Raw genomic sequence first — 13,090 nt, 5'->3', positions numbered from 1 at the left:
GAACTGGTTGAAAAGATCTGTGTTTTACTTTGGTAGGTTTAAAAACTCATTCAGATGATACTCTTGGTCCAGCTTATGACACAGTCACATGATCATTAGTGTGAAAGTCCAGACACAGGGTTCTGTTTCTGGGAACTGCTGCCACATTTGGTTCAAACCAACACCACACCTCTCTCGCTTGGTCACCTGGGGCACATTCATTTGAGCTTATCTATTATACTCACTTGAGATACAATCAAGTAACAGCCACTTTCTTGCACAAGTAGGAAATGCACAAACTAACAATGGGAAGTATTCTCTCCAAAAACATTCTCTCCAAACTTTTTTGAGAACAGACCTCCACTTAGTAACCTCAAGCACAGAAACAGGGCACTGTGTGCTTCTAAGTTAATAGAAATGCTGTCAAAATTACCTGGGATATCATAAAAAGAAGTCACAGGTTTTGTGCACAGGTTGATTCGAGGAGACCTCTTCCGCATTTGATCAATGAGCAGCTTCCGTTCGTCATCTTTCAGCAGTTTTATGAACAGCTCATGAGATGAGATCATAAAGACAAACTGAAGATCTTCCATGCCCAAACACAAGTTTCTAAACAAATAAAGTTAATACATAAGCAAGAAAGTGGTGTTTATTTTTCCAGTTATAAGTTCCCAAGATATCTATTGTGCTTTTTTACATTGTTTACAAAGTGTTAATTCATGTTATCTTATCATGGGTACATACTTGAGAAATGCCGCCATTTTTCTCTTCAATGCTTCAGAAGCATTTTCCAAATTTATTGACCCAGAACAAACCTGAGAAACAAAGCAGGAAAGAATTAAGCAGTTCCCTTTGTACACCTAAAATACATAGTTACAGACACTTAGCACTGTTACTAACCAGCTTTCTGTCTCACAACAGTATCAGCCAGTAAATCTCTTTCTCAGGGAGGCAACAAAGTTATCACAGAATCATGGAACGGTTTGGATTGGAGGAGACCTTAAAGATCATTCTGTTCCAACCTCCATACCACGGTCAGGGACACCTTCCACCAGACCAGGTTGCTCAAATGCCAACTCAACCTGGCCTAGAACACTTCTAGGCATGGGGCATCCCCAGCTACTCTGGGCAACCTGTGCTAGTGCCTCACCACGATCAGAGTAAAGAATTTCTTCCCAATTTTTAACGTAAACCTGCCTCTTTCAGTTTGTACCTATTAACCCTTGTCCTGTCCCTCCATGTCCCTGAAAAAAAATCCCTCTCCAGCTATCCTGTAGTCCCCTTTAGGTACTGGAAGGTGCTCTACGGTTTCCCTGGAGTGTTTTCTTTTCCAGTCTGAACAATCCCAATTCTTTTGGTCTGTCTGTAAATGTTGCTTAGTAGTGCAGTTTTTGAATTTTATTGAGTGCTGTTGGGTGGGGAACCAAGTGCAGCTTTGCAGGGGGATTACCATAATTCAGCTGGAATCAGTATTTCTGTTCGGCTCTGTGTAACCCTGTCATGACTCTGTTATTCTTATTGTAGAGATGAGACCAGTGTTCAAAGCACTGCTTATAAGCCGACAAAAATTAAAATAAGATCTGACTGACAAAGCTTCATAAAGAAATCTCAGTGCACATGTTAGAAATAAAAGAGTATCTCGAGGAAACCTGATGAACACTGTAGCCATCACACGTGCATCAGAATTTCTGTCAACATGTACACAAGGCAGGATATTTCAGACAGCTGTGACCTTCCCTCAGACACAATTCACATTCCTTTTTCCTATTCCTTTGGTAAATAGGTGTGCTGATGGAAAGTGCCCCATTATCAGTCAGCCTGCTAAGACCATGAGTGCATGAATTAAAAATGAAACATTGCTATAAGTAAAAACCAGTAAGATTCACTAGGATTTTCTTTTGAAGCAGAAGTTGAAAGATTACTAGATAGTTGAATTTAACTGACAGCTTGCAAGAATTTTTTTTTTTCTGAGACATGTTTCGGTCCTAATATGAGTAGTTGATGGAAAAGCTTTCACTTGCTCTAGAGTTCTGTCAGTCATTTTTTATCACATGCTTTAAGAGACAAGCAAAAACAATGCTCATATTAAGAAAAGATACTAAAATAACAGCAAAGCAACAAAAGGCTTAAGTTTAGTTTGAGCAATAATAGTTTTATAGAAAGTTTCAGCAAGAGTTACTGTCTAGGTCACACATACAGTAACTCAGGATGATTTCATGACATGCTAACTTTTACAACAAAGCTGGCAAGGAAACAGTGGTCCTCTTCAATTGATATTTGTAGTTTTACTCTCTCTGTCCTGGAGAATTTGATTCTTTTTTCCATGAAACGAGCTATTCAACACATCTCTATATAATTTAACCATGTCAGGAATAGTAGCAATTTCAAATCCAAGCTGAAGCAACAACTCCCCACCAGTTCTTCCCCAAGAGATGGAAACAGAGCTATGGACATTGATACAAGACTGATACTGAGTTTAATAGTACTAACTGCAAACAAGCTGAATAATGTTTGAGAAGTTACCTTTCTCTGCGTCAGAAATTTGAGCATTACTTGCAACAATAATACAATTGTATGAGGAAAGAGGTAACTCACTAAATACCATTTTCCCTTATAATTTCAGATGAATTTTTTACCTCCAGAAGGAAGTCTATTTTCTCTTTGCTGGGTTTCAGGAACAGCTGACAAAACTGAATATCAATTGTTCGTTCCTGCAATACGTCGCAGACTGTGTTGCACACGCAGACTTTGAAACAGACTTCATCCAGAGCATCATTCCTGCATGAACACAAAACTGAACATCACAGAACATCTCTGACAAACAAAGAGTGGATATCACAGCAGGTAAAAAAAAAAAAATTAAAAGAAAAAAACCAGTAAAGGGGTAAAATGAAGTGCTAATATTCTTTAAGTTTTTTCCATAAACGGCCAGTGAGACACATCACACAGTTACTCCTTAGCTGAAAGATGTAGTTTAGACTATTGCCTAACAGAAATGAAGGCTGAAGTTTTTTGGATGTAAGTAATTTGTTGTTAAAATATTTTGCATACTTTCCATGAAAAACATAACTAATGAAAACTGCTTTTCATCACGATTGAACAGATAATTATTTAATGTCTCACCCTTGCTGAGCTTTTTGGAAGAGTTCTCTCAACACTGATTGCCTGAACTGTTCAGGTAAACTGAGGGTTAGGTTATCTTCAAGGAATATCTTCACTATGTCCTGTAAAGCAAACACAGTTGGAATAATTAGTGCATGATGTAAAAGAAACAGATAAAGTAACTATCTGGTAAAAATGATCAAACTAACAGAAACAGCTTGTACCCATATTACTAAAATTAAACAACCAGAAAGGATCAAACGACAAAAAAAGTTCTCTATCATCATAAAAATCAAAGAAAGTAAACAAAAATCAAAACAAACTTGCACATCTCAGCAGTAACATTCCCTGAAACCCAATGAATTAGAGTCTACCGTAAAATTCCATACCTTAGCTGACAGAAATTATTCACACTGTATAGAGTCCAAAGTATTTTAATCTTGTATGTACCACATTAAGTTATATTCCTAAACATGTGGTGTTTAAAACAGTATGTTAATGGTTAACTGTAACATTAAAATTTGTCAAAATCCCTTTCAGTTCAGGTGGAATCATCCACATAGAATGACAAAAAAACCCCTTCAAATATAGGTGGGCTTACTTAAGCCATCCTACCTGATAGTTGCCAGATTTCATACAGCTGTGGATTTGACTATATGGAGTTGCCTGCTGAGATGCATCATTAGAAGATGAGGTAAGAACTTCACAAGCTTGACAATACCCAGCTAACCGTTCCTCATCTATGGTAAAATGAAGGGATGATGAGCCATTCTGAAAAGCAAGAGTTCATCAAATCTTAGTGGCCAAAGAATTATGAAACGTGTAATTCAGAAACACAAAGAGAGACTCACAATTTCCCCAATTAACAGCAAAGCAACAAAAGAATGTGCATGTACAAATTTTATTTAAATAAAAATTGGAGTTCCACAATTTTGGAGATATATATATATATATGAAGCAAAATAAAAAAGGAAACATACCTTACTTATAAATTAAAATGTATTTTTGAAAGGTTCTTAGAACACAGACAATCTGATTTCTGAGGGAAATAGAGAGAGTAAGAAGTGCTATACGGTTACCTTCATCAAAAATACATCACCACAATGGACACAGAATGTACAGTTTAGTCAAGCCATTTCTTGCACCAATACACCTTTGTGTAAAAGAACAAAGCAGCAATATACTGCAACCAATTCATATAATTTCAAACCAGGCATAATGTGAAAAAAACCTAAAACAACAAAAGCTGCTGTCAAAACCTCATGAAGTTTCTTTCAAAACTATGTGTACCAGCTATTAAATTGCTTAAGAAGGAAGCAATAATTTAGACGAGTTTTTTTTTTAGAAGAGTTGAATATACATGCTAACAGAACACTTGTTACCTTTGCAATCAACTCCTTTGTTTTGAAAAACTTCTCTTTAGCCTTTTCATGAACAGCTACATTTGTCGATCCTTGCTGGAAATAGATGGCACCCAAATCATAGCAAACCTGTAAACAGCACTGATATAAACTGCATTGTCTTGGGTATTTAGATAATTTTTTTCAGTCAAGTATTTCAGCTCAAAAATTGCATGTACTTCAAACTATTCCTAGTTTTATCTAAGGTACCAACATACACTTCACTCCTTTCCCCATACACTTCAACTGCTTTTTCTTTAACTGCAGTCTCAGTCTGAGCAATTCTGCACAAGCATTACAAAATTACAGAATGATTTCCACACAATCACTGACAGCAATAAGCTGTCCTGTCATTTAATGGTTTGCTTCGGGGACAGAGGAGGGATGAAACTGAGAAGCTGGAGGGGAAGCCACAATATTTAGTGTTAAAAAAAGTTCTAATAATGTAAAACTGAAGCCATTAATATCTCATTGCATTACAAAAAAACCCCAAACCAAAACAAAAACCCAAAGGAACATTAACAGAAAAATACTGTAATTTGCATCGAAATTATTACTTAACACTTTGTCTAAAGAAACTGACATAAATTGAAAGCTTTAGCACACAATGTGAGCTACCTGGCACTGTATCTCCTCTGCACTGATTTTCAGTCCAGCTGTGGAACTCTCTGTTTCTCCATTCACCATACCAGGTTCCATGGCCAATAAATCCAGAGTTCTGATAGTGTGGACATAAAGATCTTTGTTTAATTTTAGTGCTCCTTCTAGGACCAGGATGGAATCAGCAGCCTGCTCTTTCAACTGCAATAATTCAAACACATTAAAAGAATTAATTTCTTGGTTTTGAGTTTAATTCTGGGTTTAAGTTAACACTAGACATGTAACAATACACTAAAAGGATAGAAAACCAAACAGTCCTTATACAACCGTTGTGTTGTCATGTAATATGTGCTTCTATATTTCTTGTACAATAAAGACATTCTTAAATGTGTAAATTCAAGCAAAAATAAGATGAGAAAAGAGTCTCACCACTTTCAAAATATTTTCAGTTAGCTCCTTTTCTTGCTGCATCTGGTTCATCCTGCAAAATTGAGGTGAAGATCTCAATTATAAAGCAGACCTGCATGTTACTTTACTTCATGTTCTAGATTACAACATTGGTTCATACTAAGTTTTGGTTAATCGTATTTTAAACATCATTATGCAGGACCACTGACTATTTTTATCTATCTATATCCAAAATACAGAATTCTATAATGACGATAGTTTTGCATGAGAATGTGGTTCAATAAAATGGAGGTTCTAAAGTTTATGTTGCCTTTTTTTTAAATCAGACTGCTAATATCAGTAAAATATTAGCAAAACAATCGTGAAGATATCAGTTTCCACAGACTCAAGTCTCTTGAGGCTTCATTACTCGAAACTTCTCAAATATGTGCCAGGGGAAGAAGTATGTTCACATGTTTATATAAAAATTAAAAGTATTTTAAAACATTTTCCTATATAGAATTTTTTGATTCAGCATAAGACACTGATACGTATATGAAAATACAAGATTTATAGTAAATAAAGTAGCAATGGTATTTTTAAACAACATATTCAACAGACTCTCTCATAAATTTAACATAAAACATATGAAAAGTACCACCAAGATAATATCAACTTTTGGAGAAATTTATATTTATAAATTTATACCTATAAAAGTAAATTCCAAGGACAAGCTGTAACTAAAGACACACAGGTTCTAGAATGCAAAATTGATTTGAAATTAGAAATTATTGCCTAATGAAGTGAAAAAAAATCCCCTTCATTATTTCTCAGATTATCATACACAACGAGTTGAATCGGTGTAATGAAACAGCTACGTTAAGCAAGATCACATAAGTCAAAAAGGGGTGCAAGAAATATACCCTGTATAAACTACACAATAAGCATTCTGCCAAGGCAAATTGTCATCTCCCTTTCTTCCATGGTTTTTCACACTGCTACAAAGTCACAGAGATTATAATATTAAAAGAGTGGAATAACAGACGAGTACATATATGTATCAAGCATATCTGATAGGAAAATAAGAATATACTTGAAATAAATGCAAGTTTTCCACGTTATTTCCAGCTATTTTAACTAAGTAACTAACTAACTAACATGACTTAATCCACTTAAAAATTAAATTCCTGATCATAAAATACCCAAGAAATGCAAACAAATTATACCTGTAACTTACACATTTAACTGAGGTGGACCAGGTTTCACTTGCTTTACAGGAAAACTACTTTGAACAATGGTCCTTATGGCCCTACGTAGGAGGAAAAAATTAAGTAAAGAACAACATTAGTCTCAGAATCATAAAAAGCAGATTACAGGCCTCTTAATAATAGCAGTTTATAATTTCAGATACATTATACCACTAGACTACATCCTCTACTCAACAGCACATCTAGTAGTGAAGAAATGCTCTTATGCCCATTGAAAGCTAAAAGACAGCAAGATTTTTATACTTCTGAGGTGACAGTTCAAAACACCACCTTGACTACCTTTTAGGGAAAAAAAAACCCACCTGTTTTCAATAGTTTTCAAATCAGCTCCTTACTATAACCCATCTACAGACCACAATATTATTAGTAATTTGAGATTCTTTCTCCTTCTACATACAAGTACACTGATAAAAGAAAACACTGCTTTGTTCTATCATGATTTTCGATTACTGCCAAAAAGTAGTTTACCATCTGTTGTAGAGCACTATTGCCATTGCAGTGGTTGGGGGTAAGCTGGACAGGTCTACATCCACATGTTTGGTTCCTGGGGGAACTTTGCTGATACACAGCAGTTCATTCAGCAGCATGTTCAAGACAGGAACAGACAAGCTATTACGAAAACAAAAAAGAGAGAGAGAATCATATACTTCATATAGTTAATCTACTTTTGGGATGTTAAACAATACACACTACTATTCAGTACTATATTATGACTTAACACCCCGTGGATGTACCTCAGCTTATGTGAAAAATCTGCATTCTTTGCAACCAGTACTGAAAACAACCAGTCAAAATACACTTTAAACAGCTAAAACCGGATTTCTCTTTAACAAATTTTAGGTCTTGTGTTATATCAGACTCCAGGTCTGTCATCAAGCTACCCTTTTAAACTAACAAATGCTATTTTTACTATGTGAGGTCCAGGAATCTTGTTTTCATTGGCAAAAGTAGAACACCATTCAATTGTTTACAACAGCATAAATTTTAGGAAAAAAGCTTGGCTCAAGGCATTATTTTATTACATTTAACTACCATGACTGAGGCTTTGGGTACAATCAGTTAAAAAACAAAAGCCTGCTTCTTCATTAAAAACAATCTTAGGTTTCATAAGCTAACAGAACAAGAACTCTAATCTCTATATATAGTAAATTAGTAGCTGAAATTACTTCAGACTGGTTCTCAAAAAACCCACCAGAGACAGACAAAACAACCCTATCAAAACCAAAAATCAGCCAAATAGTGTCATACAGTAGGCTGATTTTTGAATCAGTATTATACCTGTGTTTTAGGAAGAAAGGTACTAACTGACAGAAAATACACCATGAATATACTTCAAAATAAATTCCTCCTGCAGGAAGGAAAGCAGACAAAAAAAAGCCCTCTTGTACACTCATATACATACAACCGCTTTTAAAAGGCAGACATAAACCACCCCTACTGTATACCAGATACTTTTGTTTATTCAATATTTTCACAACTAATCACAATAAAAGGTTTCTGTTCATTCTCTGCAGCTGTGCAGCATCTTGAAAAGGTACTTTGGAAAGCAGTAATCCTGCCTCACAACACCTCAATAAGGCAGACAAATATGACATAGGCTAACAAAACACAAAAATATTATGTGCATGAGTGTAATAAGAGAACTTCATAGGCAAAAATCAAAGATATCTTATTCTAAGCCTTTTTACTGTTCATTACAGCACAGTACTGAAAAAAAAGATTATAATACAAATGAGGAATACACGTAAAGGTATACAGGAAGAAAAAAAGCCCTAATAGTAATTTGAATTTTTTTTTTTCAAAATGCCTCTGAAATAAAAAAAAATCTATATAACATAATAAAGAACATGACTCTCACAACAACTCAAGAGGACTATGGCAATATAACATGATTTTTTTTTAAAGAAACTTTAACACACTGATAGTCAATGTAACTTTTATCTGATGAAATCCTTTCTTCCTCCAAGGTGACTGCAAGCCAAATATTTTGCTTAATATCTTTATCAATGACCTGGACATGGGGATCAGTGCACCTTCAGTTAGTTTGCAGCTGACACCAAGTTGGGTGGAGGTGTTTGATCTACCGGAGGGTCGGAAGGCTCTGCAGAGGGATCCAAACAGGATGGGTCGATGGGCCAAGGCCAATTGTCAAAGTTTCAAAAAGGTAAGATGCCAGGTACTGCATTTGGGTCACAACAACTTCATGCAGCCCTCCAGGTTGGAAGGAGAGGGGAAAGACACTGGAAAGTGGCAGAAAAACACCTGGGGGTGCTTGTCAACAGCAGCTGAACGTGATCCAGCATTGTGCCCACATGGCCAAGGTCAATGGCATCCTGGCCTGGATCAGGAATAGTGTGGCCAGCAGGACCAGGGCAGTGATAGTCCCTCTGTACTTGGCACTGGTGAGGCCACACCTTGAGTCCTGTGTCCAGTTTTGGGCCCCTCACTACAGGAAGGGCATCGAGGTGCTGGAGCAAGTCCAGAGAAGGCAACAAAAGTAGTGAAGGGTCTGGAACACAAGTCCTGTGAGGAGCAGCTGAAGGAGCTGAGGGAATTTAGCCTGTAGAAGAGAAGGTTCAAGGGAACCTTATCACTCTCTACAACTACCTGAAAGAGGCTGTAGCAAGGGGGTTGTCAGTCTCTCCCCCCAAGTAACAAGAGTCAAGAGGAAATGGCCTCGAGTTGTGCCACGGGAGGTTTAGATTGGATATTAAGAAAAACTGCTTTACCAAAAGCGTGGTCAGCCATTGGAACAGGCTACCCAGGGAAGAGGTTGAGTCACCATCATACCCTGAAGGTATTTAAATGACATGTAGATGTGGCACTTAGGTTTAGTGGTAGACCTTACACTGTTGGGTTAATGGCTGGCCTTGATGGTCCTAAAACTCATTTTCTTTTGGCGGGGAGGCACCGGAGACATACATACACGATCTATGAGATCTAAAATATGTCCGATTTATTAGGATAGCTCAGGGTTTTTATAGCATCTATACACAGGGTCTCGTGACAAGAAGCATACAATTGGATACAGACTACTGTCCAGTTGTAAACATCCATTACAAATACCTTTATAATTGGTTATTAACAGATAACAAGGCAATAGTTTACTTTATCGAACTCCACCTTCTTCTTGACACCAATTTTTCTTTGTTCTCGAAAAGACACCCGCAGCCATCTTGGGACCTATAACTTATAGTACCTATAAAACTATGTAAAAGTCTATAAAAGTCTATAAAAGTACCACACACAATATAAATTGCTCACACATTCATTATGTTCCTCCCACATTTTCAGCCTAAATGATCCTACAGCCTATGCAAGTTAGAACTGGGGAAAGCAATGCCCCCATAAGATTTTACATTACATTACCGGCAAAGGGGACAAAAGACCTGTGTGGATGAATAAAGAACCCTGCCATGACTCAAGCAGAAAATACACAAGAGATGGAGGCCATGTCAGACCATCTGGAGTTAATATAGAAAGGCTGTCAGAGTAAGCAGAAATGAGACAAGGAAGGTCAAGGCCCATCTGGAATTAAATCTGGCCAAGGATGTCAAAGACTTCTTCAAATACATCAGTAACAAGGCCACATCTGGAGCAGTGTTCCGTTGTGAGCTTCTCAGTACACGAGACACAGAGCTCCTGGACTGGGTCCAGCAGAGGGCAACAAAGATGATGAAGGGACTGGAGCATCTCTCTTATGAGGAAAGGCTGAGAGAGCTGGGCCTGCTCAGCCCTAAGAGACTCATCAATGTCTTTAAGTATCTGAAGGGAGGGTGTCAAGAGGAAGGAGCCAGGCTCTTCTGGGTGGTGCCAAGCAATAGGACAAGGGGCAATGGGCAGAAACTGCTGTGCAGGGAGCTCCACCTGAACATGAGAAACAACTTTACTCTGTGGATAAGGGTGCACTGTAACAGATTGCCCGGAGAGGTTGCGGAGTCTCCCTCACTGAAAATATTCAAGAACCATCTGTACACAATCCTGTGCCATGTGCTCTAGGATGACCCTGCCTGAGCAGGGAGGTTAGATCAGCTGACCCACTGTGGTCCCTTCCACCCTGACCCATTCTGTGAAGCACAGCTCTCTGATGTGCTTAGCACTGCCAGAGTGAAGTAGTTCCTAACTGTTCTAGCTCAGACCTTTCTGCAGGTGAAATTATTTGGGTTAAAAAAATCCATAGGTGGAGTTTGTCTATTTAAACCAGTCAGTGCAGTGATCTAGTTTGCAAATATATGGAGTTCTTCAACAAAACTGGAGCAAGACCTCCAAGTATCTCAGAGTAAGGAAACTTAACCTATCTTTGTCACTGAAGAAAATATAACCTCCAATTCATATTTATGCAGTTTACATTTATATATCTAATGTCTAAGACACACTATTTTTCTTCTCTAAATTATAAACAATATTGATTTGCTCAGAGACACTGCCTTAATCAAACCCCTTTCCTAACTTACAGGTAAAATCAAATTATTTCAACTGTCGTACACAAGACTCTTCTTAATGTAAGGAAGATACTGTCAGAGAAGGCAAGACAGATTTCCATTTGTTAAAATAAAGATTTCAAGCCACTTCAATTCAGTAATTTCAGCATGAACATGTACAGACTATACCTTTTCTCTAACACATCCAAATCCCACTTCAGATGAGCAGCAACTTTGAGAGCGAGAAGTTTTAAAATGCGGTTTCTTTTGTTATCAGGTGGTGGCTGGACTTGATTTTGTTCATTCACTGATGGTTTTGAAGCTTGTTCCAAGAACTGAACAATCAGCTGCACAGGTGGCGGATCTGCAAAAAACCACAGCCACTCCTCAAATTCTCTGTAAACCCAGAATTTTTTTTTTTTTTTTGCAGCTATGAAGAGGGTTCCTATATTCTTGTTTATACTGCTGACATTGTCACCTAGTGCCTTTAATCCCCAAGGGTGCCCTGCTTATGATGATTCAAATCAGACTATTAACACATCTTTCCTTAATCTTCAAGTTTACTTGACCATGGTAACCACACTCTCACACTTCTATTTATTTTCATTATTTTGTATTAATTATGTTTCAGTACTTGCATCTACTGAAAACACTGCATAATGAAATCAGTTTGGCTATTGTAAAATATATATATATACACACTTGTAATTCTCTTTTGAATTTAAAATACATTTACAACCAACTGTTGGTACTTCTGAATACATTCAGAAAATACTTTCAGACTCATTAAAAAACAACAAAACCCCCACCCTAATCTCTCCCTTACAATAAGATAGCCTCTCCAATACCTTTGAGCTCTTTTGAAAAAAATGCCAAACTGTACTATTACACTCGCACTGAACTCTGTGAAGCATAAAAAAAATATTAAAAATTTACTTAATTGCAATATAGAGTATAAGATCTAAGCATGACTATGCCTAAATTTACTTTCTGCAGGGGCAATAATGGCCCAGGTTCTCCTGTTTCCTCCACCTCCTCATAGAATTCAGGTACTGGAAAACATGATTATCACTCATAAACGTCAAAAGATCAGCTGTTTTAAATATGGTCGCTGTCTTGTACCACATCAGACTAGATTTCTATTCATTTCAGGTCCAGAGAGCAATTTCAGCACTCAACCTTTAGGTGGACTCCAGCTCCCAGCATTAGCAAGACTAATGGGAGAAAACCAGCTGCAAACTGTAATGATGTTCACAAACAGCACCTCCCACCGCACAAACAAACAACTTGATAACACTTCCGCAGCAAAGTTCACATCTGCGAAAGGAAAAGCGATCTCCCAGAGAGGAAAGACAGAGAAATGAAGTTACTAAATAATAAAGACAATGTAAAGCGAGAAAAAAACCCGCGTTATCGCTTGCGCCAAGTGCTGCTGCAGAGCCGCGGCAGTGCCCGGCTCCCTCTGCCCCCAGCTCCCCCGGCACCGCAGCAGAGCCTCCCGCACCCCCCGCCACCCGACAGCCCCGCCGAGCGATCCTGCCCCGGGGGGAGCCGGGGAGCGGGGCGGGGCCGCGCCAGAGGCCGCCAGGAGGTGGCGGCCAGCAGGGCACGCACCGGGAGAGGGCTTCTGCAGGTGCTGCTCCAGCAGCGCCTCCTCCAGCACGAACTCGAACCACGAGGTCTGCGGTGGCGTGCATGGCCGGCTGGAGGTAGCGGCTTCCCGGTCCGCCGCCTCCGCGCTCATCGCGGCCGCGGGCCCCGCAGGCAGTCCCGCAGCAGCGCCGCGGCACCCGCGGCTCCCGACGGCGGCAGAAGATGGCGGCCGGCACCGCCCCCGGGAGGCGGGGCGGGAACATGGCGTCTGTGAGGCAGCGCCGGCCCCGCCTGAGCCGCCGTGGGTTCGCGGGTGGGTGCCACCCACATAACCCACGAG

General features: G+C 38.8%; 1 protein-coding gene across 1 annotated transcript in view; it reads right to left on the bottom strand.

Annotated features, from left to right (window-relative positions):
* INTS8 (integrator complex subunit 8) overlaps nt 1–12,986 on the bottom strand; it is a 24,871-nt gene extending 11,885 nt beyond the window's left edge. The window contains exons 1-12 of the mRNA XM_027889284.1: nt 12,772–12,986; nt 11,347–11,521; nt 7,205–7,345; nt 6,706–6,777; nt 5,511–5,562; nt 5,100–5,282; nt 4,464–4,571; nt 3,697–3,852; nt 3,103–3,203; nt 2,616–2,757; nt 724–794; nt 413–588 (exon numbers count right to left, since the gene is read on the bottom strand). Coding sequence (XP_027745085.1) covers nt 413–588; nt 724–794; nt 2,616–2,757; nt 3,103–3,203; nt 3,697–3,852; nt 4,464–4,571; nt 5,100–5,282; nt 5,511–5,562; nt 6,706–6,777; nt 7,205–7,345; nt 11,347–11,521; nt 12,772–12,901 — 1,507 coding nt within the window. The 5' untranslated portion in view covers nt 12,902–12,986. The remainder of the gene's footprint in view (nt 1–412; nt 589–723; nt 795–2,615; nt 2,758–3,102; nt 3,204–3,696; nt 3,853–4,463; nt 4,572–5,099; nt 5,283–5,510; nt 5,563–6,705; nt 6,778–7,204; nt 7,346–11,346; nt 11,522–12,771) is intronic.
* Between the last annotated feature and the right edge of the window lie 104 nt (nt 12,987–13,090).

Source organism: Empidonax traillii, unplaced genomic scaffold (assembly GCF_003031625.1).
Source record: "Empidonax traillii isolate 1590-97213 ecotype Southwest subspecies unplaced genomic scaffold, ASM303162v1 scaffold257:size1394852, whole genome shotgun sequence".
Taxonomy (NCBI): Eukaryota; Metazoa; Chordata; class Aves; order Passeriformes; family Tyrannidae; genus Empidonax; species Empidonax traillii.
This window is presented reverse-complemented; position numbering and strand designations above follow the sequence as displayed.